This window comes from Melanerpes formicivorus, unplaced genomic scaffold, assembly GCF_026170545.1.
Source record: "Melanerpes formicivorus ecotype bairdi unplaced genomic scaffold, bMelFor1.0.p_v2 SCAF_90, whole genome shotgun sequence".
Lineage (NCBI taxonomy): Eukaryota > Metazoa > Chordata > Aves > Piciformes > Picidae > Melanerpes > Melanerpes formicivorus.
Window position 1 is genome coordinate 2,167,881 of NW_027142442.1, and position 19,556 is coordinate 2,187,436.

General features: G+C 48.5%; 1 protein-coding gene across 3 annotated transcripts in view; it reads left to right on the plus strand.

Annotated features, from left to right (window-relative positions):
• The first annotated feature begins 4,768 nt into the window (after positions 1 to 4,768).
• IFT43 (intraflagellar transport 43) overlaps positions 4,769 to 19,556 on the plus strand; it is a 53,121-nt gene continuing 38,333 nt past the window's right edge. For 2 of the 3 annotated variants that reach the window (XM_068165504.1, XM_068165505.1), the window contains exons 1-3: positions 4,769 to 4,849; positions 5,372 to 5,461; positions 14,096 to 14,125. In XM_068165504.1, coding sequence (XP_068021605.1) covers positions 4,796 to 4,849; positions 5,372 to 5,461; positions 14,096 to 14,125 — 174 coding nt within the window. In that variant the 5' untranslated portion in view covers positions 4,769 to 4,795. The remainder of the gene's footprint in view (positions 4,850 to 5,371; positions 5,462 to 14,095; positions 14,126 to 19,556) is intronic. The other variant, XM_068165506.1, reaches the window with a different exon arrangement.

Sequence of the window (19,556 nt, forward strand, 5' to 3'; positions counted from 1 at the left end):
CTGACAGCAGTGAGGCTGGGAATCGTGGCTGGGAATGCCAGGCATGTCTCTGGGGAGTTTTCCCTCACCTGCATGTTTGGAGAAGCACTGCCAGCTTAGAGGCCAGAGGCTCACCAAGGGCATGGAGTGCGGAAAAGGTTCAGAGGAAATCCATGGGGCACTTGGGTGTGCTGGCTGCCTGGTGAACTCATTCCCAGCAGCTCTATGGAGACTGAAGAGTGAGGCGCTCGCAGTTTGCATATGTTTTGCTTGGGGAAGACAATTTTGAGTTCTTTGATGGAGCAGATAGACATAACCTAGTGGCTCTAAGATGATGTCAGGCAAATCATGACTTGGAGTAGGGTGCAAAGTCTGAGCATTGCCATTAACTGTCCATGGAATATTTTTATGTTGATTAGGATGGATGTTCCTAGAGTTCCCCAGTCACTTCTGAAATGAATTCTGGATGCTGTTCCACTCTGAGACCTCCTCTGCCCTGCATTAGGTTGAAGGTCACACTCAATGCAGAAAACCTGATTGCTTTGGACTTCAGTAATCCATTTGCTACAGTGCTGCATGGTGAGTTATTAGTTAAGATGGAGATAAGTACAGGAATTATAAGAGATTATTGGAGGAGTTCCCCAGTGGCTGGTTCCCAGCCCAGTGTTCATTAATGACTTTGGCACACTGAAATGGATGTGCTAATGAAATTGGCTGCTTGTCCAAAGTTGGATGGCTTTAACAATACAGGGGAGTGCTGGGATATCCTATAGGAGGGGGTAGGCAATTTTGATGACTGAGACAGTTGAAATGGAATAAAATGCAACAGCACAAAATGTAAGATTATGTTGTTAATGGCTTGAGAGCAGACTTTTGTTACAAGTTGACAGTGGGAACTTACTGCTTGGAAATAACAGAGAAGAATGTAGGTATAGTGCCCATTCAGAACTGGGCCACTCACTTTCTGCTCTGGGAGTTGCTTTCCCTGGGCTGAGAAGAGGTGGGGAAGCTTCGTGGTCTGACAGACACTGAAACCACTGATGGTGGCTGCGAGCAGCAGTTGTTAATAGGTTGCATGTCTTAGACATGCTGGAATCCAGCTGGGCTGTGGGAGAGCCCAATAGGGCTACTGAACATGTGAGTATCCTAGGAAATATGTCATAGTTGGCAACCCTGCCTGGGTTTTACAGTCTGAGCTTGGGGCTGATGCAACCTGAACAGTCTGTTCTCATGGAGATCAAGACAGGCACACGTGTGGGCCTTTTCTGCCTATCACAGCCCCTTTCACCTTCCAGAAAGAAGAAAAACAAACCTTTTGTTTGAAGCTTTGCAATTGTTAGGAGATTATGTCTTGGAAGCCACACAAATAAAAGACTATTTGCAGTTGTTTCCCTCCTCTGAAACCCCTTAGAGATAAGGCAAATACTCTGAGGTGCTCAGAGAATAAAATTGCAGAAAAATCCAAGATGCTGGGAGTTGCCAATGTGCTGCTAGTGTGAAGCAGGCTAGAGCAGCAGCCTGCACCAAGCACTTTGCTTCCCAGTGAAAGCTTAATGTTTCAAATTAATTGGCCCATGTTGAAATCAGGAGTCTGGCTGGGCGCCTGGCACGAGGGCTGGGTAAGGAAGAAAGGCACAGTGCTGTGTCACTGGTTGCTACTGGAATTCCCCTGCATCCCATAAATCCTACTGCTGCCAGAAAGCTGCTTAACAAAATCTTTGGCTGCTCTGAATAAGGTGGTCATTGTTCTCTCCCACAGTAGTACTACCATGTGGACTTTCCACCATAGCTACAGCTACATGTGTGTGCCCTCATTCTAAAGGTGGTCTAGGAGCAGAAGCATGTGGGAGTGCTCAAATGTGATTGCTTTCCCAGACTCTCCTGGCTCTCTCTTGGGTGGAAGGAGGACCAGACACAAGCTCTATTCATAGGTCCAGTCAAGGAGTAATCAACAGCAAACAGTGCTAGTGGGGGACTCTTTTAGTCCTATTCTGCGTGGTTGGGTTTGGGCTGAAACCAGATGGAGAGAGTTCATGCTTAGGTGTGAGAACTTGTCCGTGAAAGGAATGCTTGCATAGTTCTTGCTGTTCAGATGAGAAGGGGGTGGCAGCAATGAGATTTATAGGTGAGGACAAAACTGAACAAGTAATACAGGCTGAGAGCTGAAAACACATCTGAAACTGTACATTGGGAAGGAGAAATCCTGGAAACATGGACCTGAATTGGATGGGAAGCAAGAACAGAAAAACACTGTAGACAGACAAAGCAGCACTAAATGTTTGTCCTAATAACTGTCATCTTCTCAGCTGAGTGGGGTGCCTTCAGTGTTACCAGTAGGGCAGGAGAGAATTAAGCTGTTAAGCAAAGGTGCCCCCAATGTTTAAAACAGGCAAGATCCATTTCAGCCACAGCGTGAAATGGGTGGATGAAGACCTTTTGTCTCCTTTTGCCCTCTTCAAGCAGGCAAAAATATGTCAGGGAGAGTGACAAACCAGCTCCAGTGAGTGGAGGAGTCCAGAAGGACTTAAGGCAGGACAGATTTTAGGCTTCATTCTTTCTGCATGTCTGCTCTTCTCTCTCTGAAGTCAGAAGTTGAAGTTGTGAAACAAGGCTCAGCTCCCCAACTGATTAAATGTTTTCTTTCCTGCGCATGGACTCCACTCTCCTTCACATGACCTGAGACTTCTGTCACTGGGGTGGGCAGCAAGCAGCACAGTGTGTCTTGGCAGGTAGCTGGGATGTACTAGTGGGGTGGTGTCTGGGATGGGGGCCATAGGGAAATTGAGAGGAGAGGCTTAGGGAGGTCATTTCCAGATGAGTGGACCCACAGGTCCATGACCTGTCAGTCCAAGGTGGCACCCTGCACTTTTCCTACTCTGCCTCTGGTAGGAACACCCTGACAGTTCCCTGTTTGGGGACACAGCTAGCAATGCACTCATACCCAAGGATTCCTGCCCCAAGGATGCCCTTGGTGGGATGTTGGTCTGGATGCTACCACGCTCTGCTCAGAAAGCTCTTTTGCTGATCAAGAAGGTCAGTTCTAAGTGTATGCTTGAACTTAGACACACTGCAGTAGCTACTGCAACCTTGGGACTACAGGCCCCTCTGTCTTCTGGTATCTGTATAGCTGTAGTGTTGCAGCAGCTCTTCAGAGGAGCGGCTGTGAACTGGGAAATGCAAGGCTGTATCCCCGTGGCCCAGTGGTGAATCATGGGGCTAGATGAAAACTTGCCCTCTCTGCCTCATGAATACTTGTATCTGTAATTCAAAGAGAAGAACAAAGTATCCAGAAGATCATAGTTTCATAGAACCTAACCATCCTGGCTTCAAAAAAGGAAAATCATATCTCACTTATTGAATTCCTTAAACATGTCAAGGTTTGTAAAGGGAGATAATATCTTTTATTGCACTAATTGGTATAGTTGGAAAAAACAGGCAGGCTTTCAGGCACAGAAACACTACTTGTCTGTTTTTTTCCAGCTATCTCAGTTAGTCTAATAAAAACTTATTACTTCTGCCCACAAATCTTATTTCACTTAATCCTTGGATCATCACAGTCATAGCAGAACCACTTGAAAATGGCAGTAAGGAAAGGAAAAATGGACTAAAGGAATTACTTGACACAATTTATTTAGACTCCTTAAAGTTCTTGAGCCAGACTATGAGCTTTTACTGAAGCTAAGCAGGTACTGAGCGAGATCCAGTGCCTTCAGTAAAAGGTATTCCTGGATGGCTGAAAACTTCAGGGTGACACAGATAATTTTCCTCATGGGAAAATGTTAACAGTGTAGTTTGTGGTCTGGTACAGTTCTTGGTTGTAGTAGCAGAGAAAGTGGGTAACAAGTACTCAGGCTGATGAGGATGGGTAAAGATTCTGAGGAATGTCAGAGATACCAGAAAAATACAGGCTAATGGACAAAGCACTGGAGAGCGGAATGCTTATTTATGGTGTGGAGGCAAAGCCAGATCTATTTACAATTAATCTAGACATCTGTCCAGCAAAAAAAAGGGAACCAGAGGTGGTTTTATTCAGCTCCGTGGAGATCTCTGCACACTTTACGCTTTAGAGACGTGTATGATGATCATTGTGCTTCTGTTTGATCTTCGGGACTGCCTCCCCGAGTGCTCTGGGGACTGGCGGCTCTGGAAGGCAGCGTTAGAGAGCTGTAGGGAATTGGGAGAGCATGAGAAGCAATCAGGATGCGTGGCAAAACGCTCTGTGAGTAGACAGATCTGCAAGGCTGGGATTATCTGCCGTAGTGGGAATTTAAGAGTGTATCCCGTCAAGAGCTGGACAAAGCAGAGTGGCAGGCTGTTTTTAATCTGCCCCTGATGCATATGAAAGTAAAAACTGATAGAAAAGAGCTTTCATGACGTGTTGTGCTGAGAAATCGTGGCACCGCTGTCACCATTAGTCAGGCAAAGATGTTAAGACAGCTAACGGAGCCGGGTATTTATGTGGCTGCCAGGCGTACCCGGTGTCGTAATTCACTGCCGGCCGCTTGGCAGGAGTATCCAGCGTGCGCTGAGCCGGTTTTTGTGAGGTGTGCAGCCTGCCGGCTGCCCCTGGCTGCTGGGCCAGGCCCCCGGCGGCGGGGCGGGCAGGGGCGGCCCAAGGTATAGGCTGGGCGCTGAGGGGCCGCGGGGCCGCCTCGGGGGCAGGCCGGGCTCCCTGGGGACGGTATCCAGGCCGTCCGTAGTGACCAAACTCAGCGCAGGCCGAGGCCGCGGGGCGGCGGGGGCCGGCGGCGCGGAGCGGGCGGGAGGCTGGCGGCGGGGGCGGGGTCGGGCGGTGTGCCGGAAGCACCGGCGGCGGATGGAGGCCGAGCCGGAGCGAGCGGAGGCGCCGCGCCGCGGGGGCGTCGCCGGGGTGAGCGGGGCCCGGGGCGCAGCGAGCCTGCCTCGTCACCCGCCGCCCCAGCTGCCCGTCCACGGCGGCGGGGAGGCAGCGCCGGCGCGGGGCCGGGCCCAGGCGCGGGCCCGAGGCGGGCCCCAGTCACTCTGGGCAGGGGCGGCGGGGTCTGCAGCCGCGGTCCGTTCCCACGCCAGCGGGACGAGTGCGGCTGGGCGGTCTCGGGGCCAGCAGCCCTCTCTGCAAGGCGGCGGTGGGCGGGGAAATGGTGTGGCTCCCGGCTCCGAGAGGCCTGCTCGGGCTCTCCCTCAGGTAGCGCCGGGCGTTAGGCGGCTGTGGGGCACCGCGCAGCGGGGAGGGCTGAGCGGCTGAGGGCCGGCTCGGGGGCGGCCGCAGCAGTAACGCCTGCAGCTGGAAGTGCTTTTGTGCCGAGGAGGGGTACTCAGCTGCAGGACTATTACTTGCGTTTTCCCTCTGCTCTGAAGCAGCCTTTCTCAGTAATCTGCCCTCCGCTCCTTCGCGTTTTCTCCTGTGCTACAGATACTAAAGATGGGCCGTCGAGCCCGCCAGGACCTCTTACCGGATGAGAATCTCGGCAGGAAGAATTCCTCGTCTGCTTCTCTCGGAGAGGTGGGTGTCCTGTCAGGAGAACCTGTCTGTGGTCCTGCTGGTATCTTCAGTGGAGGATTCTTCGTTTCTTCTGAGATTGTTTCCCACACAGTGTGTGCCGTCCTTTGAAGTTTGCCCTCAGAGTCGGGAGCCATGTGACTGCCCTGTCCCTTTCCCTCTGCATCTTGTGATTTTCACACAGGGTCATATCCGGGGCCAGAGTTTCTCGTGTGAGGTAGGGAGAGTAGCATCACACAGCACTTAAGGCCTCTTGCACATGCATATCTTCCATGGGAGTTAAAATACGAGCAGGCACATAATTTTGTGACTGCCACCCATCCATGGTAGCAAGACAGCAGGGGCAGGCAGGTGCCCCAGTCTTGCACTTTGCTTTTGCTGGAGCCAGAATTCGTTATGCGAGGTGGTCAGTATCAAGTTTGTATAGCGACATGCTTTCCACCGTGCACAGGCTACAAAAGTCATGCCAGGAGTTAGCTTTGAAGCATCTGAAACTTTGTCTTGTGAGTAATAATAGGCAAACTCAATTCCCACTTGTCTTTGGAGAAAGCCTTTTGTTTTGAGTTGGGTCTGTCAGTACATCTTCAAAAAGCAGAAGATGCCCTGGAACCCCTCTTTGACAGGAGAATGAGCCAACATCCTCTGATACCTAGAAAGATGAGATTGAAACCATTTTGATTCACTCTTGCTTAGTGCTACAGAATGCTCACGTTCTACCTGGCAGTTTGCTCTCTGATGTTAGCATGGCTTTTCCACAGGCAATTCCTGCTGGAAGGGGTACTTGTCAAGAAATTACATACAGATTTTGCTCCTCAAACACCTGGAGAAGAGGAGACTCAGAGGTGACTTTATTGCTGCCTACAACTACCTGAAGGGGGGTTGTAGACAGGCAGAGGTTGGTCTCTTCTCCCAGGCAGACAGTACCAGAACAAGAGGACACAGTCTTAGGCTGCACCAGGGGAGGTTCAGGCTGGAGGTCAGGAGGAAGTTTTACACAGAGAGAGTGATTGCCCATTGGAATGGGCTGCCTGGGGAGGTGGTGGAGTCGCCATCGCTGGAGGTGTTCAGGGTGCTTGGCTGCATGGTTTAGTTGGTTGGGTGGTGTTGGATGATAGGTTGGATACAATGATCTTGAAGGTCTCTTCAAACCTGGTCTGGTGTGGTCTGATCTGGTCTGATCTGGTCTATAGTCTAGTCTAGTCTAGTCCAGTCTGCTGTGTTTTAAACTACTCTGTTCAGAGTCCTGGAACATTCTATCTTGGAAGTGGCTACTCCATGATCCTCTCCTATTACATGGAGTAGTTTGCTCAGCCATCTGTGCCCAAATGGTTTTGTGGGGGGATATTTCCCCAGGGTCCCTGTGATGCCGTTAAAAATACACTGTTAAGGCATATCTTGCAATGACAGGTTTGGGGTGTTTTTTTGTGTGTGTGTTTTGGTTTGGTGTGGTGGTGTTGTGTTTTGTGTTGTGGGTTTTTCTGCTTGTTTGTTTGGTTTTTTCCCTGGAGAAAATAGTCTCTTTTGTCTTGATAGGCATAATGGAGAATCATCTCCCACCTGTGCATTCTCCCTTTCCTGGCTATGCTATGGGAGGTCAGGAGGAATCCTGTGAGGGAGTTTGCAGAAGGCATAATTTAATAACTTGAAATAATGTGGGGCTCATAGGTTAGTCAAGAAACCAGCTGGTGGTTTAAGTGGGTGTAATTGTTGGTTACCCTTCAGATTAGGGTGGCTCACCATCAGATTATTCTCTTAATGGAACTGGCTGTTTTAGTTCATGGACTGATTTCCTTGGTTAGTAAGAGATGTACCGATGCCTGATTGTAACTTACTGCAGTTGTACGTGGTATGTCTCATATCATAGTCTCTCTTATTGCCCAGGTGGCCAAGAAGGCCAACAACATCCTGGCCTGCATCAAGAACAGTGTGGCCAGCAGGAGCAGGGAAGTCATTGTGCCCTTGTACTCAGCACTGGTCAGGCCACACCTTGAGTCCTGTGTCCAGTTCTGGGCCCCTCAATTTCAGAAGGACACTGAGACACTTGAATGTGTCCAGAGAAGGACAATGAGGCTGGGGAGACGCCTTGAGCACAAGCCCTACAAGGAGAGGCTGAGGGAGCTGGGGTTGTTTAGCCTGGAGAAGAGGAGGCTCAGGGGAGACCTCATTGCTGTCTACAACTACCTGAAGGGTGGTTGTAGCCAGGTGGGGATTGGTCTCTTCTCCCAGGCAACCAGCACCAGAACAAGAGGACACAGTCTCAAGCTGTGCCAGGGGAAGTTTAGGCTCAAGGTGAGGAGAAAGTTCTTCACAGAGTTGTTAGCCATTGGAATGGGCTGCCCAGGGAGGTGGTGGAGTCACTGTCCCTGGAGATATTCAAGAGGGGATTGGATGTGGCCCTTGGTGCCATGGTCTAGTAGGCATGAGGTCTGTGGTGACAGGTCGGACTTGCTGATCTTTGAGGTCTCTTCCAGCCTTGTTGATTCTGTGATTCTATGATTATCTGGGAATAGATCATAAAGGCTCCTGTTCAAACCTGGAGAGGGCTAAGAAATAGTTACAATCTTCTGTTGAAAGCAGTGAGCTTGTCAGCAGCAGAAGGGTGAGGTCTTCCACGCCTTACAAGATTCAGATATGTTATTACTGGATCTTAACCACCAGGAAGAAACATTTGTCAGTAGTCTTCCTTCAGACAATTCTTTGTTGCTAAATGTTGCTGTTAACTGAATACCTTTGAGTACTGAAGAAGAGGCCAAACACACTATAAATGATCCTTGTCTTTTCCTTTGCTTCAGAACTGGAGGCTTCTCATACATGGTCATATTGGATACCAAAGTGAGCATTTAGTAGAAGTAATTTTGTTTTTCCCTTCACCCTAGATTGGCAGTCACCTCTGGCTTTTCTGGAAGCTTGTCCTTGGCTTGCCTCCAGGTGGTGGGGTCAGCTGTTACAATGGATGGCTCATTCAGCCATCTGGTCACGTCGAAACCCTTTCAAGGAACCTTCCCAAAAGAAATGCAGAATACATTTTGAAAAGTACATTTTTCTGGAGCTGGGAGTAGTGGAGGAGGCCCCATGTAATTGATTTCAGCATAGGCAGTTTTATACTTGGCACTGATTTTGAAGATAAAGGGGTTTAATCTTAAACCTTTGGCACCTTCACGTGCAGCTTTACCTTCAGGATGGTGATTCTGCCCTCAGTAGTTCCTCAGAGTTTTAAAACTGATCTTTCCATGACCTGGACTCTGTCTCCCAAAAGAGACTCCAGAGAGTAGCAAATCTCCTCAGGTGACCTGGTGAGGGGATTGAGTGTACCCTGAGCAAGTTTGCTGATGCTACGGGGGACATGGCTGACACACCAGGAGGCTGTGCTGCCATCCAGGGAGATCTGGACGGGCTGGAGAGTTAGGCAAAGGACAAGCACAGAGTCCTGCATCTGGGGAGGAATAACACCAGGCACCAGTACAGACTAGGGGCAAGGGCAATCCTGCTGGAAAGCAGGTCCATGGAGAAAGACCTTGGAGTGCTAGTGGACAGCAAGTTCTGCATGGGACAGCAGTGCAGTGTGCCCTTGTGGCCCAGTGAGACAATGGTGTCCTGGGGTGCATAAAGGAAAATGTCTCTAGCAGGTTTAGGGAGGTTCTGCTCCCCCTCTACTCTGCCCTGGTGAGACTATGCCTGGAACACTGTGTCCAGTTTTGGGCTCCCCAGTTCAAGAGAGACAGAGATCTACTTGAGAGAGTCCATCGGAGAGCCACAAGGATGAATAGGGGATTTGAGCATCTGGTGTGAAGAAAGACTGAGAGAAGTGAGGCTGTTTGGTCTGGAGAAGAGGAGGCTGAGAGGGGATCTTATCAATGTCTATAAATATCTGAGGGGTGGGTGCCAAGGTGGAGGTGCCAGGCTCTTTCCATTTGTGCTCAGTGACAGGACAAGGAATGATGGGTACAAGCTAGAACACAGGAAGTTCTGCTTTGACACAAGGAGACACTTCTTTATTGTGAGGGTGACACAGCACTGGATCAGGCTGCCCAGGGAGGCTGTGGAGTTTCCTCTGGAGACTTTCAAAACCCACCTGGATGCATTCCTGTGCGGTCTGCCCTAGGTGATCTTGTTTTGGCAGGGGGGGTGAACTCAGTGATCCCTGGAGGTCCCTTCCAACCCCTAACATTCTGTGATCATAGTAGTATCATAGTATCAGTCAGGGTTGGAAGGGACCACAAGGATCATCTAGTTCCAACCCCCCTGCCATGGGCAGGGACACCCCACACTAGATCAGGCTGGCCAGAGCCTCATCCAGCCTGGTCTTAAACCTCCAGGGACAGAGCCTCAACCACCTCCCTGGACAACCCATTCCAGGGCTTCCCCACTCTCATGGTGAAGAACCTCCTCCTCACATCCAGCCTGAATCTCCCCACCTCCAGCTTCATTCCATTCCCCCTAGTCCTATCACTACCTGAGATCCTGAGCAGTCCTTCCCCAGCCCTCCTGTAGGCCCCCTTCAGATACTGGAAGGCCACAATTAGGTCACCTTGGAGCCTTCTCTTCTGCAGACTGAACAGCCCCAACTCCTTCAGTCTATGCTTACAGGAGAGGTGCTCCAGCCCTCTGATCATCCTTGTGGCCCTTCTCTGGACACGCTCCAGCACCTCCACATCCCTCTTGTCATAGGGGCTCCAGAACTGGAGGCAGTACTCCAGGTGGGGTCTCACCAGAGCTGAGTAGAGGGGGAGGATCACCTCCCTTGACCTGCTGGCCACACTTCTGATGCAGCCCAGGATCTGATTGGCTTTGCAGGCTGCAAGTGCACATTGAGAGCTCATGTTGAGCTTCTTGTCCACCAGCACCCCGAAGTCTCTCTCCTCAGGGCTGCTTTCCAGCTAGTGACTGCCCATTATGTGACAATTGTGTGTATTCTACAAAGACATTGTGAAACTCTCCTTCCCTAGGGCACAAATGCAGCCTCTTGTGCCTTGTAGCTTAATATGCTTCCCCCAAGCTCTATGTAAAGTATGATCTCTTAGTATCTTTTTAGTGCCTGTTGTGTGTGTGTGTATTTCTCCTACAGTAAATTCCTTAACTGCAGTGGTGTGTCTGTAATTCCTCTGCCCAAATCTCTATTTGATGATTCCCATTCCTGTGTGGAAGGGTCTGCATTACCTTCAAATTCAGACCTTTGTCTCCTCAAGGGGCTCACTGAAGGTCACGAAGCTCACAGTCTGCCATTTGACATACAGAGCATTCCTGCCTTTTCAGGAGTACAAGTACCAACAGCAACGCTGCAGCTGTGTATTGTTTCAGGAGGCAAGAAGGAACATGATTATTTGCTGTAAGTGGTGCAGTCAGCATCCTCCTGCAGCAGTGGCCTTTGGAGCTGCTTGGCAAACCGGCAGGCGCTCCCTGGGCACCCAGGGGAATATGCCGTAAATGGGAATTCCTAGAGATAAATCTGCTTGCTGCATGCCAGAGCTCTGCATTTCAAACATTCATTTTCAGAGGGGTAATGCAGCTTTTTGGTTTTTTTCCCATTGGGAAGCCTTTCCCATCCCCTGGCTTGGTGTGTTACTTTTTAACTCATCTTGATGCTATCAAGTTTCTGACAAAGAGGGACACACTCAAGCTGGTGATGTTATTTGTGCAGTAGGAGGGGCAGATAGGGCGAATATCTTTGCTATCCCATCCCACCAAAACTTCTGGAAACTTGTATAGAGCGAAAGTCAAACCTCAGTCCTGGCTCTAACATCACTGCATCCCACAGCCTGAATGTTGGCTTGATGACATCTACCAAAAAAAAAATATCTGTGTGGCCAGGTGTGGAGGTCTTTAGGAGATTGATTTAGAAAGCCGAGTGGAAAAGCCTTCTTAGTTCACATTTGCTGGGACACAAGAAAGGAAGAACTTGCTGATGTATTTGAAATATCTGCTGCAAGCTGGGGGTTGGTCTCTTCTCCCAGGCAACCACCTACAGAACAAGAGGACAGAGTCTCAAGCTGCACCAGGGGAGGTTTAGGCTGGATGTTAGGAAGAAGTTCTTTACAGCGTTATTGGCCATTGGAATGTGCTGCCCAGGGAGGTGGTGGAGTCACCATCACTGGAAGTGTTTAAGAAGAGACTGGATGAGGCACTTGGTGCCATGGTTCAGTTGATTAGATGGTGTTGAGTGATAGGTTGGACTTAATGATCTCAAAGGTCTTTTCCATTCCATTCGTATGCAAAAATCCTGCAATGTGCCTGCTTCCACATCCTGTTTTCTCTTTATCCTTTGATGATGGGATTCCCTTGGGACCTTATCCAAGAGTTCCCTGGTTCCTGCTTTTCCCAGTCTCAATGTGATGTTGGTGTCTTTCTACACCACTTTGTAGCTCTTTTGAGTGGAGGCTTTTGGCAGGCAGCATGTCAGCCTAAAGGATGAGGATTTTTCCAGGCTGTGTTGAGAGTATTTCTGCACAGATAGGACAGGGACACTTTATATCAGGGCTTGCCCAAAGAACCAGTTCCCTGATGGTTCTTTTTCCCACATTGCATCAAAGTCTCCATGCTTTCACTTCTGAAAGTGTGCTCCTATCCTACCTGATATTTGTAAGGTTGCTTGTGTAACTGTGGTCCTCAGGTGACAGTTAAAAGGTGATAATTTCTGTGCTGTAAAGGATACTTTATTCAGCATAGATTCATGTAGAAAGACAAAAGCTTGGCCCACCTCCACTGTGTATTGGAAGGATGTTCCCACAGGGGAAGTTTGCAAAGCAGGTATTTGGACTTCCACCACTCGGTTTACAAACACTCCTGGTAGTGATTCTTTAGGCTGAAATCCAGGACTCAGTTATCTAACCTGAGTGAATAAACAACTGCAAATCAATTGCTGAGGGTGAAATCCAAGTGGAAGATTGCTCAAAGAAGTGGTTATTAAATGTTTTTCCAACATGTGTTGTCCAGCTGGATTTCCTTCCTTCCTTGCTACTGCACTACTTGGGCTCTACCTCCAGAGAAGTTTAGGTCATGTTGGGCCCCACAGAAGCCTTTCTGCTCTTGGTTGTGGGCACAAGTGGGTTCCTAGCTGACAAACACACACTTTCAACAGATTTTAGCAGTTGGGCAAATCTGATTTTATTCACACTGCTCACCGATACAGCTCACTTCTGCACCCCACCTGCCCTAACCTGGATGTCCTCTCCCTCTGCTCCTCTTGTGGTGAAACTGTAAGACCATATGACAGCTCAGACACAAAGTGGACTCAGATACCAAATCACTTTAATCAGAGATATTTGCAGTTTGTGAATCATGGCTTCTCTGTTCTCCAGGTGAGATGGTGCAGTCCAGAAGAGACAACAGGTGGGCTAGTGTAGTGTTTCCATCCATCTTGTGCATACTCCTGGTGCAGTGTTGCTGGATGCAAGATTCTCTCCCTGGGGGATTGTGAGCAGAGTTATCTCTAGGATAATGTAGGTATTACTGGGTTCTTAGTTCTTCACCATGAGGGTGGTGAGACACTGGAACAGTTTGCCCAGGCAGGTGGTGGAAGCCCCATCCCTGGATGTTTTTATGGCCGCTCTGGATGTGGCTCTGGGCAACCTGATCTAGTGGAAAGTGTCCCTGCCCATGGCAGGGGGTTTGGAAGTAGGTGATCCTTGTGGTGCCTTCCAACCCTGACAATTCTGTGATTCCTTCTTGCCTAGCAGCTCGTTATCACTGCTGCTGCACATCAGAAAGGTTCTCAACCAGTTTGCAGTTTTCATGGTGACTAACAGGCAACTTTCCTCAAGTTACTCGTCCACCCCATAGCCAAACCTCTCCCTTATACTGTAGGGTAACCTAAAGCTCATATAGTAAAGCTAACACTGTTGCCAGCAAGGCCTATCTTATGGTAAGTGCTACAGCTCCTGCTCCCAGCAGAGGATCTGAGGTTGTTGTGAGAGACACTAGCTCCTGAAAAAAACCAGCTGTAGCCTTCTTACCGTATTTAACTCTAGTAGTGAGCAGTCCAGCATCAAGCCTGGTCTCTGGTGTGGTTGCAGAGCCTATCTGTACAAATCTTTCTAGCTTCCTATGCACCTAAATATTTGGATATTCTTACACTACAGAGAGAATGAACTAAGTCTGTTCTCAGTCATAGAATCAATAAGGTTGGAAAAGATCCCAAAGATCATCAAGTCCAACCTGTCACCCAGCACCTCATGACTACTAAACCATGGCACCAAGTGCCAGGTGCAATCCCCTCTTGAACACCTCCAGGGACGGTGACTCCACCACCTCCCTGGGCAGCCTGTTCCAATGACTAACAACTCTCTCTCATTTTTACTTTTTTTTTGTGGGAGTGTGTGTTAGTTGATTTGATTTGATTTTTTTTCTCTGTAGCATGCTTTTCAAGGTCTGGTTGTTGGCAGACCCTCATGCCATTGCAATCAAGCAGACTTGCTTTGCTGTATCACAGTGTATGCATAAATAACTGGACATAATATCTTACAGTGGTGGGATTAACTTTGTGCTTTGTTCAAGTAAATCAGATTTCACAACTTGTGCTGTGGGACAATCATTCATGTTAATCTTGAAGCTAGCCATGTCAATCTTGAAGCTATTTTGTGGAGGCTTCTGTAGTTCTTCCTTGTAACTTTTTTGTCTCTTTTTGCCTGCTGATTCTTCTAGGATGAAGACCCTGAGGAAAAGGTCAACCATGTAAGACTAGTAGGCTTGCTAGGTAGATGCTGCCTTCTCTGAAGGGGACTAGTAGGACTAACCTATTAATGTGTCTGCAGGCTACCTTAAGAGGGGACTCTTGTATGGGAGAGTAAGACAAAGTTTGCCTCGGATGCAATGCCTTTCCTGCATCCTCTGTTCCTATTGCTGACAGGTTTTCTTACTATCTTTGCACCAGTTGCTCTTAGCTGCTGCAGCTTGTTCTGAGGCCACAGATATATATGTAGTCGTTGGAAAGGTCCTCTATTTTGATTTAAAAGTCAGGACAGCAATTAGCTAATAGAGCAGAAAATCTGACAGGTTAGATTTGCTGTCCAGTATAGTTAGCTTGCTCCCATAATATGAAAACTTGTCTTCTAGGATCTTGAAGTCATGCTGGTGCCCCAGAGGAGAAGGCCAGCCAGTAGTAACAAGGATGTGTGCCTTTATTTTCTACCAGTGGTTTCTTTTTATTGCAGTAGCACTTCAATGCTAGTGTCTGTGGTTAATAGGATAGTATAGTGCTGCTTGCCAGGCTCCTCTTATACAGAGGAAATAAATACACATCTCCTTTCTTATTCTGCAGCAAACTAAAATCCAGCTCAGCATTCACATTGCATTAGAAGCTGGCATGGTGCTGTTCAAATCAACCTGAGAGCTAGTACCTGTTGAAGTCCTTGGGCTAATTGTCTTGCACTCTTACTAGCCATGGAATTGGTGTTGCCCAGGTTTTCCTGGCTAGAGTTGTTCTTTGCATATGTTGACAGTCAAACACTCTCTCCTGTACTCTTTAATTCCTTCTGCTGAAGTGCCAGCCCAGTACTGGTAGCACAGTAGAGTCATTTGTAAAATTTATAGCCCAGAAAAGAACCCCCTATCACCCATCTCATTAATTCTGGCCTCAGAAGGGTATGCTCATCACAAGGAGTTAAGACTGTTCAGATTAGTTCAGTTTTCTCTTGGTAGTGCTAAGGAGGATGTTGTAGGAAGGATCCGCTGGGCTTATTTGTCGGTGATGGATGGTTCAGGACTCTGCCCAGAGCACTTTTCCATTTCTCAGGCAAAGAGACCTCCCACTGATGGCTATAGTTTTGGGGACTGGTTACCCAATAAAAACTTCACCTGATAATTGATCTAACCTCCCCCCCTTCCCTCACTAGAAGCAGTCCTTAGAGTCATTTCACTGGAAACTAATTACACCTGAGTGCAGTGCCCTAAATCATCGATTCCCAAGGTCTGCTGTACTGAGTAGTGGCTGGTCACATGCCACAGGTGCCTTCTTTCTCCTGGCTGCTACATTTCATTAAAATCACTAAACTGATGGGACTCTTCCACATGAGCAATTGTTGCTGCAGGGATGTTATGCAATGGTGTCTGGCAAGTGACCCCTGCTTTGAACCCCCTTGTTTAGATAACTCCTGCACCCTTTATTCAGGCTTATGGTCTGCAGCATCACAGTCACACTTCATAGCACTCTTCCATTTGTAAATGCCTGTGATGCCTTGAGAAACCTGAAGTGTATCATGAGTCTTTCCCAAACCCAATTATTAGTGGATAAAGTGTGATCCAAAGCGTGTTGCAGTATATCCCTCCTTAGTCACTGCCTGGCCAAGCTGAAATGCTTGGTTTCTTGAATCATTTGTCCGAAGTTGGCCCCTTCGTCCCCCTGATGTCTCATGTAACCCTTCTCTGAACTCCCTTTGGGCTGTGCTGAGTGTTACTATCTGAACTCTTCCTGGACTTGGTCCCTTTCCTCTTGCTGCACTGAAGATACTTTGTGGCTGCCTGCAAACTAGCAAAGGGCTCTCTCAGTGCTGCAGATGTGACCATACCTGCTGAAGTCCTGCCCTCCAGCCATCTGCCTGCTCTCAGACTTGTTTTGCATCCCCTGGCAAGCCACTCATCTTGGATCTGAATTTTTGCCAGTTGAATCACTTAATTTGGCTGTACTTTCCAAGGCTGCCAGGGACATTTAGCCAAAGGCTGTGAGGCTGATCAATGGTATAATAAAGGGAGTATCCTAATATCTCAGTTAATTTGCAGGGGCAGAATAGGCAGGAGAATGAATGTGGCTGTGAGCCAAGATTTTGCTGGGTTCTCTTCCTGGCATTGTCACAAATTTGCTTTGGGGCCTTGGAGAAATCTGTGTTCTGGTTTGCTTTAGTCCCTGTCTGAAAGGCTAGGGCTTTATGCAGGAGTCCTGTGGGGAATCCCTAAATACAGGTAGCTGTAGATGTCTTATCCTCATAGCAAAATCCACAGCCTATTTTAGGTGCCTGTGTCATGTGTAGACAATCTCAGGATGGGCCTGTGGATCTGTTAAGCTGGGAGCTGCAGTGTGCTTGAAACCCTGTCCTGTGGAGTTCCAGCCCCATGCTGAGAGCTCTAGTAGTGCATGTACCTGCACTAACAGTGAGTGATCCTGATCCCCATCCTGTGTTCAGTAGCCTTCAGCAGTGAAGCACAGCTTTTCCTTGCCTTTGGGGATCTCCAGGGATGGCGGTGTTCATTTCAATGTTGCAGCTGCATGCTTTAAACATGAAGATTACATCCACTATCTCCTTTCCAAGCTGGAAGATACTGATTTTATGATGTATCAAGTAATATTTCCCACCTCTCTAGAGAATATTATGTGCCATGACAAACCTATGAGCTGGGGCTGCAGGGAAGACTTTCTAACTGGATGCAACAGTGTATTGGCAGTCCTAATGAGTCCAGCTGGGACCTTACTCTCTAGCAGTGCTTTGGTGGACATGCCTTAGGTTCCTTCATGTTCCTTCATGGACTAAAGCAGGGAGAGTGCCTGATTTCTTATCTAGGTGGATGTTGACCCCTGTAGCACTAGATCACTCAAAATTTGATTGCCAACATGCTTTAAGGCAACAACTGGAAAGAGGATTTGAGGATCTGACCTTTCCAGAGGGGGAAAACAAGTCCTTCTGTAGTTCTGTTTCCCAGTGCTTTTAAACCAATTTGGGTGGAAACATGGGCTGTTGTGTTTTATGAGGAGAGACTGAGGCAGATGTGCCTCTTCAGGTTGGAGAAGAGGAGACTGAGAGGTGACCTCATTAATGTCTATAAATATGTGAAGGGTGATTGTCAGGAGCGTGGAGTCAGGCTCTTTCCAGTGATGTCCAATGATAGGACAAGGGGCACTGGGTGCAAGCTGGGGCACAGGAGGTTCCCCCTAGACACAAGGAAAAACCTTTTCGCTGTGAGGGTAGCAGAGCACTGGAACAGGCTGCCTAGAGAGGTTGTGGAGTCTCCCTCTCTGGAGACATTCAAAACCCACCTGGACACATTCCTGTGTGACCTACTCTAGGTGATCTTGCCCTGGCAGGGGCATTGGACTGGATGATCTTTCAAGGTCCTTTCCAGCTCCTAATGTTCTGTGTTTCAGTGAGCACATCAGGAACAATTGCTTCCACTGAATGTTTGTTGGAAAAGCAACTGTTACAAAAATTTAAGTGCCTGAAATGTGAAGACAGCTGTGGACTTGCATGGCTCAGTTGCTCTCTTTGGTGGAGTTGTTTGAGCAAGGGTATTTGCATTCTAAAATATAATGCAGAAAGGTGCAGAGATCCCATGGTGAGAAGCAACCTGCACTCTCCCTGGGGAGGTATCAGCTTGATTAGCAGAGGTACATAAAGCTAGACCCGTTCCAGACTCGAGCTGACTCACATGGATCCTGCTCGCAGGTGTGTCTGCACCTGTGGTGTAGACATGGCCTGGGGCTTGATATGATCAGGGCCTTTAATCAGAGCGGTGTTTTCCAGACCCAGTTCTTACCCTTGCACAGTGGTTGGCACCCAGCTCCAAACTCTCATTCCATAGACTGGACTGGTCTTGATCTGCACAGCAGCCTCCCTGCAAGTGCTCTTCCCTGCATCCCCTGAAACTTAGAAATAGTATCATAATATCAGTCAGGGCTGGCCAGAGCCTCATCCAGCCTGGTCTTAAACACCTCCAGGGACGGGGCCTCAACCACCTCCCTGGACAACCCATTCCAGGGCTTCACCACTCTCATGGTGAAGAACTTCCTCCTCCCCTCCAGCCTGAATCTCCCCACCTCCAGCTTCATTCCATTCCCCCTAGTCCTATCACTACCTGAATGTGCAACTGAGGAGCCCAGCCCTGGCTACACTCTACTGGATGCTTACTGGAGGACCTTATTTGTGTAAAAATAATCCCAGTGGTTTAGGCACTGTCCAGCCACTAGCTCAGAGACTTCATGACCTAAGTAGTTGTGTGTAATTGTGATGTGGTCCCTAATAGCCCCTTTAGAATTTGCAGCTTGTATTGCTGTAAGGTCTAGAGAGTGTTGGCATGTGGCTGGGACAAAATTTTCCTGTTCCCAAAGACCTTACAGTCTCACTGTGTTGTTTAACATCCAGTTCTCCCCTGTGATATTCCACTTGCAGAAGAGCTCTGGCCAGTGGCTAGCTGCTTTTTGTATATGACACATTGCCAGGGTTTTGCCTTCTTAGGCATGTAATTGGGAGTGGGGTGAACTTGGCAGTAGACAGCTCTTGAAGCAGCTGGCATCTCTGAGAACCTGGGAGGGTTCTTTGGGGCAGAATTTCCTGTAGCTGTTGCACATTGTGAACGCCCTCCCATTTGTGTCCTGGGCTGAGCTGCATTTGTCCCTCCACGTCCAGGCGTGTCGGTCATCAGTCAGGATTCTTGCACTGTGCTCATAAATACCCTCCACCAAAGGCGAGCAGCATCCAAGGAAGCACTGTTTGGTTTTTTTTACCTGCTTCCCTTTTACAGAGATTGGATTGGATGGGTTTGGTTTTTTCCCAGTGATCTTCTGGTTGCTTGTAGAAATGCTGTGGACTCCCAGCCTGTTCCTGGGGACCGCTGGGCTGGCAGCTGGCCAGATTCTCCAGGAGGAATCTCAAAAATGCAACTGAACTTTTGTTCCCTAATTAGGCCAACTTCCCCAGTGTGAGCCCCAGCACTGCATGGCCTGGATCTCCCCAAGGCCTTGCGCTGCTTCTCTCCCTTGCACCCCGAGTGGCTGGCCAGCAGGACAGTTATTTTCAGCCTCCTGAGCTTATCTACCAGCCTTTTGATGACATTTACTGAAATAGCATTTCTGGGCAGCCATGTTTCCCAGCCTTTCTAGTGCTTGGCTACTGTGGTGCTGGTTTGGTGCCCTTGGATTAGGGACAATGCCATCACAAATAATTTTATCTAAAGCTTTTCCTTTCCCACACAATTATTTCATGCCTTTGAGTGGAAAAGCATCACCCACCTGAAGGCAACAGAAGAATGGTAGTAGTGGTGGAGATGGATAGGAACATGTCTGACAGTATGTAGTAGTCTGACAGTAGGTAGAAGCAAACTGAGAGACTCCCATGTTTAGGAGGGCTGGAGGAGCACTTACCTGGGAAGATTCTACTTGGTAACCCCTTGCTCAGAGGAG